The sequence below is a fragment of the Harpia harpyja genome, chromosome Z (assembly GCF_026419915.1).
Source record: "Harpia harpyja isolate bHarHar1 chromosome Z, bHarHar1 primary haplotype, whole genome shotgun sequence".
Taxonomy (NCBI): domain Eukaryota; kingdom Metazoa; phylum Chordata; class Aves; order Accipitriformes; family Accipitridae; genus Harpia; species Harpia harpyja.
Genome location: NC_068969.1, coordinates 8681018 through 8699569, shown reverse-complemented (window position 1 = coordinate 8699569; position 18552 = coordinate 8681018). Strand labels below are relative to the sequence as shown.

At 37.0% G+C, this 18552-nt stretch overlaps 1 protein-coding gene across 3 annotated transcripts in view; it reads left to right on the top strand.

Moving 5' to 3' along the window:
* DCP1A (decapping mRNA 1A) overlaps positions 1–18552 on the top strand; it is a 36724-nt gene that overhangs the window by 3560 nt on the left and 14612 nt on the right. For all 3 annotated transcript variants that reach the window (XM_052777092.1, XM_052777090.1, XM_052777089.1), the window contains exons 4-5: positions 9818–9884; positions 16115–16253. In XM_052777092.1, the coding sequence (XP_052633052.1) occupies positions 9818–9884; positions 16115–16253 (206 nt within the window). The remainder of the gene's footprint in view (positions 1–9817; positions 9885–16114; positions 16254–18552) is intronic.

Here is an 18552-nt window from a genome sequence, read left to right as displayed (position 1 = left end):
TTTTTTTAATTAATGAACTGATAGGTTTAATCTAAACTTATATACAGTGCTATAGCATTAATAAAACACGATGAAAGAATAATAAAGATTGATAGATTTTGAAAGTATGTAACACCAAGAACAGTTCTAAGGGCTTCCTCTTTTGCAAGCGAAAAATTAAATATTAATCAGTATCTGCTTGAGGAAGTTGAGAAAATTGCTCAGCTCTAGGTTGAAGGTTTCTTTCTCCACAGTAGGTTTTTGGAGTCAGGAGATAGATGTCTATACTAAATTTCCTGGAGTCTAGACTCCAGCAAGTCTGGGTGTTGGGATAGTTGTTACACAGGTAAGTGGTAAAATAGTAGTCAGTATCTTCCTGCTACTCTTTGAATTCTGGTAGTGGTTTGGGTCATCAGTCGAGCTTCAGAGTCCTGGTGTACCGTGTTCCAATTAGGTACACGCTAAAAGTCCTGTTACTCCAAAGAGCTCAAAGTATAAATTACGTCGCCCTTCAAGAGAGGAAGAGGGAGTATATGCGTATATGAAATTCACATTAGGTTAAGTAGATGAATAAAAGGCACCCCACAGAGCAGAGGGTCCTCCTGATACAAAGGTATCATTTCGTGTCCTCTTTTATAGCCAAATTTCTTGAAACTAGTTTGCTGCTGTCTAGTGACAGGTTCCCCTTACTGAATTACTTGGAGAACCTGTATGCTGTCTGGGTGCAGTCCTACCTCAACACCATGTCGTCTTCTGTTGATAAGTCCCCTTGAATTACAGATAGGAACACTGCTTTGGCTAGGCTTCAGTGTACCTAGAAGAACAGTCAAATGTTAATCCCTTCCTGTTTCCCCCTTGGAAAGCCTCTAGGATCTGTGGGGAATAGGATAGATTCCATTACTATGACAAAGAACAGCTTAAGGTAGGTGGTCTCCTCTGTTTAATAGTCTTAGCAATCCTTCTGTAAGTGTCATCAAGAGGAAAAAGTCAAAACTTCTCAGTAAGTTGAAAATCCTAGGAGATTAGGGAAGTAAATGACTGGCGAGAAATTGGGAGGGGAAAAAATATTGCATTGAGTTGGATGTTTAAGCAGGTTGCTTGGTTTGGAAGGAAGAGGAGCTGTAGATGATGGTGGTAGGGTTAGGATGGCCGACGAGGCGGCAGTAGAGGAAACAATTGCAATTGTGGGGTTGGTGACATAGGGGAAGCAGGAAGTTGATTCATTTGTTTGTTGGAACTGCTGATGGTATCAGGAAGCAGGATCTGCTGTGGAATTACCATGGCGTATGCTAGTGAGAGTGACTAGAGGATCACTTAACAGAAGCAATCAGAGAAGGTCGGCTGTGTGTGAGTTCATTAGAAACCCCTAAAGCTAATTATATGCCTTTCTTTCATTGATAAAAGCTCCCCTTTTCCTATGGGACACTATTTTGTAAGATCTGTGGGAGGCTCATGGGAGTTAGGATAGAGAAGACATAGAAAAGTACGAGGAAGGAAGAAATTCATACAAAGGTGAGCAAGGAAAATACTATAGACTGGATATGGGAAATAATTGCATTCTGAAGTAATCAAGAGTTGGGGTTTTTTTCCTCTTGTATTTTTCCCATTGTCATTTTAAAAGACTTTGGTCGGAAACTGTCTTTTATTTTGTCGCTCTGTCCCATCTCCTGGAAGAGGGTGGTAGCATGTCCAGAAACACTCTACACTGATTGCACATTGAAAATGTTCAATCTAGTTAGTATGTAATTAGTTATTTCCCCAAGTGCCACAAATAAACAGCAGATGAGTTTTTGTGGGCTCTGCTAGTGTTCACTTTGTTCAAATACCAGCTTAAAAGCATAGAAAACAGCATCTAAGCTTTTTATTCCTCACAATTTCAGAATCACTAACTCCCCTGACATTTTGCATTTAGTTGTTGTGTTTTGGGTTGTCTTCCTTATGTGCAGTTTCCCAAATTTTCTGAATTTTGTCCCCTGAATTAGTTAGAAAAAAACAAATTATATGATTGAAATGTTCAGTGTTAAAGCTGTTTGCCTCTATCTGCATAGTATTTGTGAAACTTTAAAAAAAACAAAAACAACCCAAAACCACATTCAGATTGATTTGGATTTGCAGACAAATTTCAACATGTTTGTGTGGTAGATTAGAGGATTCTTGTTCAAGTTCTTTTCATGCAGAAGGGTATCCACTTCTGCTCAGCTGCCTGCTGGCATGAAAAACCTTTGCATTTGGGGGACTAATTCAAATAGGAGTTTTAAGCCAGTGGTTAATCTAATGTGTATGTCTAAGGGCATAATGTGGTGTATCTCTAATGGCTTAATGTGAAGTTCTTCCGAGATCCTTTAATGACTGAAAGAGGGTGGACTGCTAGGTTGTGCAAGTTAAAACTAGTTCTTATACACAGTGTTGGCAACAGCCCTGTTTCTTGTAGTGGTTTGGGGGTTTTTTGTATCCTGCCTGAGGAAATCTACTGTGCTTGTTAGAAACTCTTAAGACTAAGTTGTCTTGCTAAGATTGCTGAATGATTAACTGATGATTTGGCTTCCTTAGCTTACAGATGGGGAATGGTTCAGACTACCTGATAAAAATCTAAAATCATGTTTCTTAATGCTGCTGCTTGGCAAAGACAAACATATTTTGTGCCTGTATATTTAGGTTGTAACAGGATCAATGACAAATTGTGGCTTACGCTTCCCCAGGGCACGGTAGAAGTAGTAGAAGACGATCAAAACAAAATTGTTCCACCACGTATTTGGGGAAGGTTCCATGTCAACAATCTTTATAACTGAATATGATACTACTGTTTTATAAACTTCATGTTTTCACCTTGTTCTGGGATTCTGTCTTGACTTAAGAAGATAATAAGGGCAAAGTCTGTTATGTATACCAGATCAGACCTCTGGCATTTCTGTCTTAAATAGCATGAGAGCTGTTCTGAGTGTATTAAGTGACGTACTCCAGTCTATGCAGAGCCGCTAAGAAGTTATGTGAGGAACTTTGCAAACAGTATATAAACATTATTTTTGCTTGGCTGGAGGCTATAAGAATGATTTGCCTGTCATGCTAGATCATAATATTTTTGGTGGGTTTTACCATTCTTTTATAGTTTGATTTGTTCAAATACTTATTTTTAATATACAATGGAATTTTTAGTTTGCTGCATATCAGAACTTATTTTTGTTAAGCTGTAAACCTGAGATAATTTATCCAATTGCACAAAGGTTTTTTTTCAAACTCTTAGAACAAGAGTAGGTAATTGCCATTTTATTCTCACAGGAAAGGAGGCCTGACTTACCTTTCATAGGTTGGTTTTTTTTGGGGGGGGGGGTCATCCCCCATTTTTGCAGGGTGGGATATGAAGGAGTCTTTCATGGGTATTCTGGAAGGAGGATAGACCAAGTAATACTATAAGAAGTTCCTTTCTTATATTTACCACTTATAGTGTTCACTGAGTGAAATGGAAGGGATTTGGGTCAATTTGTTACTTCTTACTCTGGTTAGATGCAAGACATGTAGAGGTGCTTCCCCCCACCCCCAGAATAATACGTTTTTACTATTTTAGCTGTTAATGGAGAAGTCTTTCCCAACTTCAGAATTTTTTTTCCTCAAAATCATTCTGGCTACATAATGATAGCCAATGATAGCTAATAGTTCAAGCCCCAAAAGAATATTTAAACCCAAAATTTTGAGAAAGGCTATGTCTACTTTAAAAGTTGTATATAATGCTGCCTGAAAACTTATACCATTTATTCATGAGGCATGAGATCCTAAAGCAAAAATGACAGAGGGTGTGACTAAGAAGCTGTGAAGCATTATACCAGTTACAGTGGTAAATAGAAAAAAGGGTATTCTGCTTTTCATTGTTAGAGAGAATTAAAGAAAACAAGTATTTCCAAATGTGAACAAATTAAGAAATTACTGAAATGAAAAGAAATTGTTTGACTTTAGGTAACATTTTAAATTTAGAATTCCTCCTAAAATGTAGAAATTTTTAGATTAAACTTCATACTTAATGTGCTATTTATTATTGCTTAATCTGGACTATGTGCTGCTGGGTACATTTGATTTGGTCTAACTTTCCCTCTGGATGCATGCACATTCTTTAGAGTATTTGGAGTATTTGTTCGTGAAGCACTGAATCCTGTTGACCTATTTATTTTAATGAACCTAAGCTTGTTTCCTCTTGTCTGTATTTTGTGAAAAGTGTGTTAAACTCTGTTTAAAAAAAATGCATACAGTTCTGCCAGTAACAGTAGTAATAGTCCAATCTCAAAGTTCAGTACTTTCAATCTGTAGTGTGAGAATTTGGAGCTGAAAGTTGACAGTTTGCTTAATAATAGAGGAAAATTAGTCAAAGTTTTAAGCAATGGCCAACTTACCTCTTAAAGTCTGCAAGAAGTATTCTTCTAAGTCTTTCTCGTTTATAACTTTCCCTCTGTATCGGTGGTGGTGGTCTTGATTAAAAGGCTTTTTAATCCAAGCTAGTTCACTTGGGAGGTCAGGCAGATTGATTTCCATGGTGCTGAAAAGACAGATGCTAAGCATAAAACTTAGGTATTAAAATAAATGGTCCTTGTTTGGTGTGGGTTTTTTGGGTTTGGGGTTTTTTTTCTTGCTTGCTTCTTATTCCTGTCTAAGGGTAAGAGTTAGTAAAACAAAAATAATAGATTTTGGAGGGGTTTATACGTTTAAGTGGAGAACTCAGTTACAAAGTGCTGTCTTCAGGGCTTCTTGTATTATCATTAATTAAACAAACTTGTATTCAGAAAAGCAAAATTAGTTGCGTTATGTCAAATGGCTTTTCAAATTCTTTGAAAGAGCTCCTGACTGGTTTCAAAACAGGGCATCTTTACTGGTAAGGAAAGTCTCTCATTACAACCTCTGTTCCCAGTTGGCAGTGCATTAAGTATAACATATCTCTGTGATTGCCGAAGCTGAATGGCTCTCCAGCAAGCACATTAACCCAGTGGTTTAGTCTGAGATAAGAAAGGAGCCTGTTCTTGATGCCTTTATAGCAGAAGAAGCAATGCAAGCTGAGGGGGAGGAATCATTGAAAGCTGTTAAGAAGTTCTAAAAATATTTTGTTTGACCTCAAAGATGGCACTCTAAGTGGAAGGGCTTTTCTGCTCTGATTCAGTGTTGCAAAGTAGTAATCCCTCTCATTCCACACTATACTTTGTTACATGGTGGTTCATTAAAGTGTTCCTGATCTTGGATGCTGTTTGCCACTGATACTGAAATCTTTATGGTCATAATTTTTTACAAACTTGGGGAACTAAAGGTAGTCGATGTAAATCACTTGGGTAAGTAACTCTTGACAAGACAATGGAATAGAAAGAACAAATTGACCTAAAACTAGGAACCATAAACTTTAGTGGGCTGGTTGCCCAAGAAGCTTGGCCATACTACACGAATCAGTTAAAAATGTGCCCTTTAGGTGAACTTAACTAATTATAATATGAAGACCACACCTCTAGAAGTTAGGATACCTGTCTCCACCTGAAGACCCTCACCCACTGAGCTTGTGCAGTCAAATTAAAAGACACTGCACCTTTAAATGAAGGCAAGGACACTATACCCCAATCAGCTTTAAGATATGGAATTATGGGCACCAGTAAAAGGTAGATAAACAGTGAGTATGGTAATTATGCTAATGTACAACATATAAATGAATGACTTTGTGCTGGGTGTGCTAGCTTTGCAGGGATACCCCCAGCACCCCTTTCTGCACAGAACCAGCAATAAACAGCTAATACCTCAACTCTCTGTGTTATTGGCTTGCACACTGGGTGAAAGATCCCACAACTTTTGGGACAACACACCTGCTGAATTACTCCAGTGCAACTGCTTGTGGGATTGTGCTGTGAAGTGTATTTGTGAAATGGCCTTAGCTATTCAAAACAATAAGAAAGGGAGGGACTTTTTAAATTAATTCTAATTATTTATAAATCTGTGTGGCAGGCTAATGTTTAAATAGGGGAAAATATGAATAGTGAATGAGGAATCTCGGTGAAGAAGATATTAGAGCAGATTGGCTGAGAGGTGGCATTTCAGCTAACCTTGCTACTGGAAGAAATAGGAGCTTTGAGAGAGATTGCTTTCTGTGCTTTTGCCTTAAACTCTATTTGAAGTGTAAAATGATGCATATACCATATGCAAATGATGCATGTATGTGCTTTTCTTTATAGGAGTGAGATTGGGTTAAGTTGATTTCCATGATTACCTTACAGGACGGGTTCCAAAATGAGAGTCCTTTCTTTCCAGAGAGAGTTTGAAAGGTTATTGTCCTCCACTCCCAGTTGTTCTGCTTCATTGTATAGCAGCATCTAAATTGGAACTGTAAAATAAAACTTTTGCGCTCTCTTCTATCAGCTTTTCCAACTAGTTAAGGTAACTTTTAAATGGATTATCTTTTTGAATGAGATAAAGCTGTATCTGCACAAATGGCTGAACTGCCTAAGGCAAGAGAGTGACAGTGTCTGGAATCTCTGAAACTGGCAGTACTGATGAGTCCCATGTACATTTCTGGCATAGCATTCTCAGGCTAGAGTTTCATGAACATTTTAACAGTTTTGCCTTACTGTGCTGCCCCCAGCTTCTTGTTTCAGCACCCTCTCTTGTGCTAGATGGCATGTTTGTGAAGCTGATGTGCAAATAGTGTCAAGGAACTGGTCTGGACTAAAATGTACCCAGCTGACATAAGGGAAAGGGGTGAATTGGGGTAGAATGAGTTATCAGCAAAGTTGTGGGAATGTAAGGGTGGTGATGCTGCTCCTTTCTGTTAACTTAAAATGAAAACTGAAGTGAAACTACAGCTTTGGGATGCAACTTCACTTTATGCTGTCAAAGAGTGAGGCTTCTGTCTCACTGTGGCACTTTGCTATCCCCACTCTTAATTCAGACCTGCTGACTGGGCAGCATTGGAACAGTAAGCTGACTGCCCCATGAAGCAGCGGGAGCACAATATAGAAGAGACCAAGACCTTCTTTTGGTGTCATCCAGCTGTTATGCTTGAGCAGGAAGGCTTCCATAATGCTTTTGTTTCCTCAGAATCTTTTTGTTTTCCCATAGCAATTTCAATCAAGTTTTAATGATTGATCCAGTCAAGTTTGGAGAGAATTTGTGTTATGTGTTTAGATAAATAATTGTGGGTTGGTGTTTCTAATAAAAATTATATATGTCAGAGAAGAATGTAGATGAAGATAACTGATGACTTCTTTCAATTTTATTAAATCTGATTTGTCTGTGTTATGGGTTACTTATGACTTCATGTGTGTCAAAATGTAGTGTGAGTCCAACTGAAAGATATTGCTGCTGGTGATTACAAACTGCTTCTACTTGATTACTAAAGATGCTGCCCAGCATTCAGTGTAGAAAAGCTGGATGGAAAGTGCTGGAACTGATGGAAAAATGAGTCACTTAATTTAGTGGCTTCTGTTAGATCAAACTCTTAAAAGAACTGCAGTATGATATATGAACGTTCAGCTAACGTTTATGCTGGGTGTAGTAAAAAGATCACAGATTTGAAAAGAACTGGTAAGTACCAACTCTGTTTCTAATAAAAGGATGTTCATAGCTCACATTGCATGCATGTAAGAAATACATCAAATAGTAATGCAGTTGGGACACACACACGCACATACACATACTTCTGGGGCAAGGGAGCTGAACCGATAGTACAAGTGTGAGTCCTCTTTTGAAAAGAGGAAGATAAACATTCCAGCCTGTTGGACCATATCTAAGTTAATGCTCAAGTTTACTTGTTCACAATCTGCTTTACATCTTTGTAATACTGTTAATGTTTTGCAGTGACTCCCTATGATTGCTTGCCAGTAGTATAAAGTGGAAAAAAGCCTGATACTCTGTACACCAAACTGAGATTTGGATCTACTTCTAGTCTTGTGTACGCCTGTTTCTGGCAGAATTGAGTGTGACTGTTATCATTTGTCCCATTAAGATATCACTATAGGTTCCTTATCTTCATTTCTTCAGCAAGTATGCTTTTGAAGAAGCTTTCTTCTGTTGGCAGTTTGTCTGATAATGAAGTCAGGGAAGGGAAAGAGCTTTTCTTCAGTGTTAAAATATGCTACATGACTAAAGAAATAGCTCAAACTGGAAACATCTTCAGGTTTCTATGCAGTAGACAATCCAGTTGTATTAAACTAAATATTAATAAATATTTCATAAGCATTGGCTGCATGTATGAAACGCTTTTTTTAATTGGCTTATATCTTTTGTAAGAAGAAAGTTCCTTAAATTGTGCTGTGTTTCTTTGTTTATGACTTGAAAAACTTTGTTGTCTATTACTTAAGCTGTGACTTCTAAAGAAACAAACACCCAAATGAATATAGTTGTTGTTTAATAAAATTTTAAAAAAGCAAAGTAGAACTTCAGTTTGTCTTAGGATATTGTTATAGAAATGAATTGTGGGCATGGCTTTTTGAGGGTTTTGGTCAAACACAATAAGTCTAAGATAACTGGAAGGTCTAGAAAAAAGTTTGGTAAATAATTGCCTCTTTGCTATGGCTTGAAATAATTTTGAGTGGGCTTTGGTTGAAGTTTTTGAGTGTTTTGAGGAAGGAAAAAAAGTGGGGGCAAGATTTCACTTTGAAATAAAAATCTACATCTGGCTGGAAAAGGTTGTGGGGTTTTGTGTGTTGGGTGGTTTGTTTTTTTTTTAAACATTACTTTCCTTCACTTTAAGTCATATTTTTATAATCCGCTAGTGATTTCAACTTCATAAACATTGGCATGAACTACAGTATAAAGATGAGTTTTAAAATGCTAAAAGTGTCTTTTCAGAAACGAAAATACATTAATGGTAACATGTAAAGAGTCCAATTGCCTTTGATGTACTTGCACACTAAGCATTGACAAACTTCATAGGTGAACCAAGATTTAAAATAACCTGCTTTGTGGGTTTGATTAAATACAATTCTGAAAAGAGTTCTGCCGATCTGTTGTGTTGGCACAACTGTGGGGACAGTGAGATGAGTAGATGTGTGGGTAAAAATGGCTTCTTTGAAGTGGGATTGCTGATGAAGAAATAGTACCTGCTACTACTGACAAAGTTACTCCCTCCGATGGAATATCCTTCAGCTCCGTGATCAGGCTCCAACTCTGGCAACTTTCAGTGGAATTTTACTTATTCTGAAAGCCAGAATGGGGCTTAGTGTCTTGCTGAGCTGGAACCCTTTTGCACTCATTGCTTTGTCCTTGATACTTTCAAAGAGTAGGGTTCAGTATGAATCTAGTTTTAAGCTGCTCCATGAATGTGATGGTGTGATTGGAGCTTTGCTATTGCTTCCTTCCTATAAAATTACATCTCTTTTTAAAAAAAGAATTTGGAGAGGGAACCTTCTGGAGAGCCTCTGATTGAACTGTTATGCTGTAATTCAAACTTTAATATTTTTGTTGAGCTTCAAAAATTGACAAATTTAAAAATGAGTGTTTAAAAAAAAAAAAAAAAAAAGGATATTCTTTAGCCTAGTTTAAATGGTCAAGTCAGTAATTGAAAACAGAAGGTTGCAACTGTAGTAAGAAGGCATCTGGTAGTTAAACTTCATTTTTCTGCCACTTCTATTTATAAACAGGATCAGCATTTTGTAGTTCTTGCATTTAATCTGACTGAAGTTGTATTTGTGTTTGCACATTTGTGTTTGCACATGTGCTATTTCTGATTACTTTATAAATAGAAGTCGGTCACAGAATATTTGAGTGGAAATTGATGGTAATTCATATGTTGCAGATTTAATGGGCTGCTGGGTTTTTGCTTTATTCCTATTGACTTGATTATTTTAACCTTTGTCTTACACTTTTTTTTTTTCTTATTTTCAAGTGTCAATTTACAGTATCTGGTTTTATGACAAGAATGACTGTCATCGAATAGCAAAACTCATGGCTAAGTAAGTACTGTGGTCTTATTCTGTAATTCTTTTATGCAATACAGAAAAAAAAATTGAACCTATTAAACATGTTCGGCTTTTTTTCTCACTCTCCTTAAATAGAAAAATACAACGTTCTTGCTGGTACCAGTTTTTTAAGTAATCAATTTATTATTTTTTTTAAAAAACTACAGCACTAAAATTTTCAGTTAGGTGGTAAAAAAAATCAGTTGAAGTATTAGTTGGCATTCTCCAAAGAAAGCAAGTATGAACAGTTATTATTTTATATTTTATTTTGTATAAGGATGCTGGCAAAAGATCCTCTGATGCAGAAAGTGTAATCAAATAAATGATGGCCACATTTTTTTTGGTTGGTGGTGGGTTGGGTTTTGTTTGGGTTTGTGGTTTTTGGGGGGAGTTTTTTTGTTTGTTTGGGTTTTTTTAAGGCTTAGTTATTATTGCTGACTAAAGTAAAGAGATTGGAGAATAGTGGGAGAAGTAGGTGGAACTTACTTTGTAGTTCCCCAGGCTCCTAGAGATGTCATGGAGTAGAAGTTCTGAAGTAATCTCAATTTAAAGAAAACTTAAAAGACTCTGTAATAACGTGGTTGGTTGGTTTGTTTGTTAAAGCTGCTATCACTGTAGCAATGCAGTTAATGTATCTGTACTGTAGATGATTGCACTGCCACAGCTGAGGGCTTCAGACTAGAATACAGGAGTTTGAGTGAACAACAGAGGTCAAAGAAGGCTGGAACTGGTTGAGTTGGTAATGTGGCATAAAGTCTTTAAAACATGTTGTGATTGGAGGGTATTCTTGCACCTTTCTAGTCCTTCAAGTGAGAAGATGCCTTGCAGATTAAGCCAAGGCTTTTTACTAGTAGAAAAGGATGAGAATTAACTTAAGCAAATCTTCAATGTCCTTATGAAAGGAAGGAGCTTGAACTACGTGACAGGGTAGTGACACTAGCAAAAATGCAAAATTGCAAAATGCAGATGTACTGCACAGGGTATCTTCTCATCCCTTGTTCTCTGCTTTGCTTTTCTTCGCTATCACACTACTTTCCTGAACTTTCTTTTCTATTGCATGCCTTAATCAGCATGTCATGTCTTGCAAGTCAGGTCATCTTGAAGACTGGCAAAATTTAATTATATGGAAACTAGTCATAGTGTAGACATTTTAAACTGAATTCTAATTTCTTGGTCTGGGGTTTTTCCTTTGGGTTATTTTGGCTTTTCCCTGCAGAAGCAATGTAAGACAACACAAATGACAGACTTTGCTATCAAGATCTCTTTCTAAATTCTTTTTTTTTTTTTCTTTTCTTTCATCCTGATAACCCTATACAGTTCCCATTTCCCACTTTTTTTTTCCTTCCGAGCCATGTTGGATTTTTTGCTGTTATTTGACTTGTCCAAATGTAAGGATTAATTAGAAGCGTTAATGGAAAACAATTGTGTGAAAGTGACTTTCAGAAATTGTTACCAAAACAAGTAACAAAATGTCTATTGCTTCTCTGCTTTATAAACAGAGCATCAGAAAGGCATGGCTTTCTTTTTTTTAGTGCACCTTTTAATTTAAAACCATGAGTAATGTTTGAAGTGGGAGAGAGAACTGAACCCTTCAAACTCTGCCATGTTCTTATTCTGTCATGCACAGCTACACTGCAGATTTAAGTGTCATTATAGCAAAACTTGAGTTCATTTGGTATTAAACTAGTCTAGTTACTATAGCACAAATCGTGGGCTATAGATACTTCAGGGATCTTTAAAAGTGTAATCGGGTAACAGACGAGTCTAGCCATGGTACAGCAGTCCATAAAGCATGTCTACCCTTGTTGCTGGATTCTGTAATATTCTGGAAATAACTGCAACCCAGCAGGTTCATTTAAAGTCAGTCTTGGAATAATCTAAGCTTCATAGTAATCTCCTTTGTAAACTACTGTAGCCTGCCTTTTCTTGGGTCCCTGATGCCTATATTGCAGCTTTATTAACACACAGAGGCAGAAGTGTCAAAGCAGGCATTATTGCTTCACCTCTGTTTATGGTGCACGTACTCACACACTCTTGTGACTGTAGCATCTCAGCACCCTAGAAAGCTTCTGAGATTACATATTATTTTGGAAAGTCAGAAAGCTGAAATGTATTTTTAAAATGCTGGAATATTTTATGGTAGGTGTTGGAATGGTTGTGGATTAAACTATCTTTTAAACTGAAATTAGAGTTAACGTATCAAGCAGACTTTGGGGAACATGTATTGAGCTTTGTTACTTCGAACTTAGGCAAGTGAATCTAGAGAAATCAAATGTGCACATAAAAAGATTTATTGGTTGGACATTGATAGAATACAGACAGCTTAATTTTGCTGAGTTGGCTAGGACCTCACTTTATGATTTTCAGTCTTTGCTGCCATTAACTTGGTCAAAAAAAGGTATAAGTGGTCTTTGTTAGCCTAAGTGCTGCTAGTAATAAGTCTTTCATTATCCGAGTGCTTTTTTTCATAAAGTCGTTCTTCATTATTAGATTATGGAATATCTGAATATTTCTAGTTCGTCTTTCCTTTAAAATTGTGTATTGTTTTGGGGGTAACAAAAGTATTGGCAGAAGCCATTTCTATACTGAAAAAGGTATTTAGTGTAAGTACATTTACTTGTATTTGTTGAAAAAGCAGTGTAGAATGAAATCACACTTCATTTGGTACCACATGCCTTATAGCTTCTGAGTATCTAAAGATTCATATTAGGGAAAATGAAATGAAGGCATTCTAGTTGCACATTGCTTCAGGATGGAAAAGCTGCACTTCTGAGGCTGCTGTTACAAACTTGATGAAAAGCGGATTGATAGTATTTTACCGACATCTGTTTCCACAAACATCAAGCTTTCTCTCACTCAAAATGGGTAGAAGGCAGTCAGAAGAAAAGTAAAAAAGCTGATACTTCTGTGTGCTTCTCTAGACAAAGGAGGCTGAAACTGCAGGAACTCTTCCATCCTGGGATAAAAGATGTATTTAAGACAACTTAAAATATACTCTTTAATTTAAAAAAATAAAATAAAATAGAATCTTGGAGAAGGAAAGCCACATTTCAGCGCATGGTAGCAGGCTCCATCAGGCTTAGTTCAGTATATTTTGAAATAAATATTTATGTTGTCTTCCAAGAGTATTAATTTTGTTCCACAGTTTTTTGTCTTTGTCTTGGGTGGAAATTTGGATTTGTACCCTTTTGTTCAGGTGGGGGTTTTTTTTATCACTGATAGGGAAGAGTACTGCCTTTGTAGTACCTCAGAGCTTCAAAAACATAACCATAAAAGGTTTCAAGGAGATTTGCATTCTCTTTCCTGCTGTTTGACTTGACCTTATTGTGCCAGACTGAGTTAACAAGATTGCAGGCCGTCCATTTATATTTTGGTGGCTTATCTTTCAAAAGAAAAGTAAATTAGTGTTTGTAGGCTTTGTAATCACAGACTTCACTTCTCACATTCTCTCTTCTCTCTCTCTCCCTCCCTCTCTCCCCCTGCCTGCCCCCCCTCCCCCCCTTCTGTGAGGTTGTGCCAGGTATGTTTTCAGTGCTCTAACTGCAGATATTCTTAAGCAAACTGTCACAGCAGCTACTGTGTCCCTGAAGGAATGTGTGCCTCTTCCACTATCTGATATAATGGAAAGAAACAGCAGGCCTTGCTTAAAAAAAGATTTAATCCTGGATTGCATACAGATCATGCTCAGTGTACAGATTTGTATTAGTTGACTTTTTTCCCCAGAAAAGGTATTCAATTTACAGAACTTTTTTTTTTTTTTAAAGAATTCTAGAATTTTCTGAAATGAAAAAAATTTATGGGAGTCATCAAACTCCTAACTTTAGAAGGAATTAATTTGGGTCAAGTTAAGTCAAGATGATTGTTTGAGGGATGAGCTTTCTAGAAGAAGTAGGACAGAAACTAGGGTTTTTCAACTCTTTGTTAAACTATTGCATTCTGACATGTGAATTTGTAGGGTTTTCTTATTTTTAGGTTAGTTTATAAGCTTGTTTCACCCTGTTTCAACAGTCAGACCCAAACTGGCTTTTGAGATACAGGCAGCAAGGTAGAAGTGGGAGAGTATTTCAGTTTTGGGGGTGTATGGTTTCACATTTACCCCATCACCATCTGAATGTAACCTGCACAAGAAAGAAGATTGAGGAGGAGCTATTAGACAATTTTCTACATGAGAATATAATTTGTTATTCTTCAAAAAAAAAAAAAAGTAAACTTTAGTAAGGGTAATAAACACTTCATAATGGATGATAGAAAAATATTATGAAATGTTTTTCAGAAATCTTTGTGAAACACTTCTGTGAAATGGATATACTCCTTGAAGATGTTATGCTGTGAGACCAAGTAGTACCATTTTAATGGGGAGATGTTTTACTGAAACCTTCTGGACCAACTAGTTAAGAGCAGGAGCGTCTCAAGACTGAAGCCTTTGCTTCACCTACCAGGCAGCACATGCCTGACTTCAGCTGTCCAGAGTTTTCCCTTTAACTGAAGTATTTATTTTTTCTGATACAATTATGCTGACACTTAAAATCTCAGCAAAATATTCTGGTTCTTTTACCTTGCCCTTTCTCATCCCTAGTTTTGCAGTTGAGTTTAGACAAGTCCTAAGTCAGGCCTGTATGACCGCGTGGGGTGCTAGAACAAAATGTTCTCTCAGGGTGTCACCATAGAAACATTTGACCAGTATTGAGCTGCTTCATCCAAAGGAGCACATGCTGCAATTCTTAGAAATTGTTAGACAGAGTGTAGATTGGCCTCCCTATTCTGAGTTATATTTGCAGGTGAGTGCTTGCTTACAGAGAAAGCTGTACTAATAATGAGAAGCTGGTTAAATAAGCAGCTTGTATAATTAAAAATTTTCAGAGTAATTTTGAAAGCAATATTGAATTGTTAAAAGCTAAATCTAACCTTTATTCAAATAAATGCAGCTAAACTCTAGTGAAGTAAAGAGGCCTGGTTGCTAGAACACTGGGAAGAAACTTCCAGGACTTTGAACTACTATTTTCCTCAGAAATGGCAACATAGAAGTGCATATAAATATCAAATTACTCTACAGTCTATAAAATCTAGAATTTGTCCTGAATCTTAACTGACCCGAAGAAACTGGAGGCTGGCATGATTGACGCTTTCTGTGATTATTATGATGGCACCTCTTGGCTCCCCCATCAGCCATCAGTTCCACAGCATGAGAGTTCTCAAGTGACATGCCAGCTCCAGAGCTCTGCCCTGTTTACAGGGCTTGTTTTTTCTTAACATATTTGATTAATGCAGGCTTAAAAAAGAAGGGATTACAGGCTGGTGTGTGTTTATTTCAAGAGGATAAGCTTTAGCGCATTGCACAGCCATGTATATCTTGTGAACTGCATATGGATTAGAAGTATATGCTGCCTTTTACTTTTATTAATGAAACATATCAGGTACACAGGTACACATCTTCTTTCATATCTTAACCATCTTTTAAACTGAAGTTTTTTGATACCTGAGGCAGGTAGGGGTGGAGTAGAAGTGGTGAATGAACTGTAGGCACCAAAGTCCAGAGGAAAAGACGTGTTGTAGACCTGCAGGTAATTGGAATGACTACAGAGCAGCTAGAGAAGAAAATGGTTTGCCCTTCTTTCCAGAGCCTGAAGTGGGGGAATAAGGGGTAACTTGCTCTAAGCCTCCTTGCAGACTGACTTCAGAGACATGTGGTGTGAGCCAGCTCTCTTCTTTCCCACTGTCTTTGTTTTGTGGTATAATGGTAGGCCTCATCCTAAATTAGAACTGTTTTGTAATTGATTTTGTTGAATACCATGGCTTGATTTGACTAAATATGGAAAAAATGCATGTTAGGAAGTAAAGAGTAAAAAATGTATTTTACTCTCTGTGGTATAATACATGTGCTCTTTGTACAACACATGCTTGAATGTCCACGTATTTTACTGTAAAAATATCTAAATATGACAGCTTTACAGAAGTAGTGTTTACTGTAGGCAAACTTTGTGAGAGACAGACCAGTGCTGTCTGCATTGGAGATAAATCATACAGACCATTTGACAGTTTGACTTGTATAATAAACCTTGTAGCAAATGAAAACTTGTGTAACTTTGGTCAACTATGTGTTAGGTTTTTACTTAGGCAGAGCAAAATGTGGTAATATGCTGGGAGTACACTTCTTTTTACTGCTTCTTGCAAGATGTTAACTCCAGATAAAATTTTAAAATCCTGTTTCTCCTTTCCTGTTGTAGAGTGGTAGAACAAGAAGCTCAGAGATCGCAGCAAGTTTCCCAGGACAGAAAAAGTCCCAGCAGAACCAATGGCTGCAATGAAAACAGGCCCATTGACATCCTTGAAATGCTTAGTAAAGCCAAGGATGAATATGAACGAGTAAGGAAATATCTTTTTTTTTTCTTCTTTTTTAATTTTTTTTTTCCTAATCTTACGAATAAACAAAAGCATGACTTCTACTTCTGAATAAGGGGCTTAGGACATCATATGGAGTCCACTGAAAGAGCATGGCCTATGATTTCTGAGAGAGATGCTAGAGAGTAATTCTTATATACTAAACTGTCCTGTGCAATACACTGTAACCCAAGATTGCAAACTAGTTCACCTAATCCATAATTTAATGGGCCTATATATTCTTATGTTTGAATTACTACCTTCTGGTGGGGAAAAAAAATACAATTTTAAAAACAGATACCTGGAGATGCAGGCACAACAAAATATTTTTCTAAAAACAGCTACATGGACTGCTTAATCTCAGTACTCATCTACTGTCTTGTTCTGTAAGATCATTGTCAAAGGAGAAATGAACAAAGAGGTATATATGTAACACTGTAGAATGTACCACTGAACATGTCTGGTTTTGTGATCTTGAAGTTCTGTTATTGTAAATACTCCTTATAGTGGCTGACGCTTTGGGTTTCAGTTTTTTTTGTCTGTTCTGAAAGTCACTGGAGGAGACTTGCTATGATTCATGTCATAAGAGCATTCACTGAGCTGCACAATAAAATGCTTTGACACGTTGAATAACGTAACAGAAGCCCAGAAACTTTGTGAACTATTCCATGTCTGTGATATGAGCACAGATGTACAATGACTTAGAGAGAAGGGGTAATGTGGGGAAAAATTCATATTTTAAAACAGTGTGGGATTTGCATGTTGCATGAATTCATGTTTTATTTCTGTAATTATTACCTTAGTGGGCAACTCTTTGCCTACTTTTTAATTATTCTTCATTTTTCAGAAAGCCTATCTGGAAACTAGTTTTTAACACATTAGCTGTGTTTTGTTTAAAGAGTAGGCATTCTCTGCCATTGTTTCAGTACCCTTGTTTTCTGACTGATGTGTTGTTCCCTCCCTCAAGTATCTGTCTTGTTCCCTTCCTGTACTAGGAAGCAGTCTCTGATTTCAGGCAAGATAGGTTGAATACTGATTGTGTGATCCAACATGAAATATAGCTTGATAGACCCATTTTACAACAATTTCTACTGCTGTGAGAAAATTTTGTCTCTGGGAGTAGCAAATAAAAATTGTACCCAAGAGTGTCTGTCTCTTAGTCTCAAAAGAAGTCTTGTGGTATTAGAGATTTAGTCATTCAGTACATTTGTAGACTCTATGAAGCATATTTTTAATAGCTGTAGACTAAGTATAACAATACTGTTCCCTTATCCTTCTGTTCCCTAGTTTACTACTTCTGTCCTGTCTACTGTGTGTCTATCCTTTTAATAAATTAATTGATTTCACAAGGGTGAGTCTGGTATCTTTTGCCAGTGCTAAATTCACAAGTTTACGTAAGGAAGGAGAATATTACTTCTCTTAGGAAAGAATTACTTTATATAGTCCTGAGGACCAAATTCATACCTGCAGGACAAATATAAGGGTAATATGTGGGAGATCCAAAAAAACGAAACAAAGATCCTGAACATGCCTCTCCAAAAGTACGATAATACAAGAACGTGCAATAGTGAAGTAATGTGTGAGTATAACATTGCAGAGCTGTGGTATGGTTTTTGTTGCCGTACTGGTGGGAGAAGAGTTACCACATTAGTGGAGTGCTTGATTCCTTCCAGAAGTTGCTTATGCAGTAGGTCACCACAGAGTTGAGTACTTGGGATTTGAGTCTTTATAGCATACCTGATTGTTACAGTACAGTGTGGGATGAGGAGAAAAGAATGAACACATGGATTAAGCCTTGTATGAGCCAACTTAACTTGTCACTTTCTGACATAGATTGAGGGCAAGTGAATGTGACAAACCATACAATGAATTTGACCCAGGCTAGCTACTAGTTTCTGAAAATCAGTGATGTGTTTTTTGAACGCTTTAAATACAGATTGAAAAAAAAAAAAAAAATTGCATCTGAATCTCTGATAATCAATGCTGTCTGGAGAGACGGTGTCTTTGTAGAAAGGCCAGCATTGTGGAAGTAGCAGCTTTTGTGAGCACACAGAAGGAAGCATCAAAACCTGAATGACTCAACTTTCAATGTTGCATCAATTGAGATGGATTTGAAGAAATTGAAAAAAAAAAATGCAAAACAAAAAAAGAAAACACATACCACAAGAACTCACTATTTTGGTAGTGCCCTCTTAGGGTGTGATGTAGCCTTTCTCCCTCTTTGTACTTGCAGTATTGGATAACGCACATTTCTAACAGATGGCTCTTAAAAATGACTCAGGAT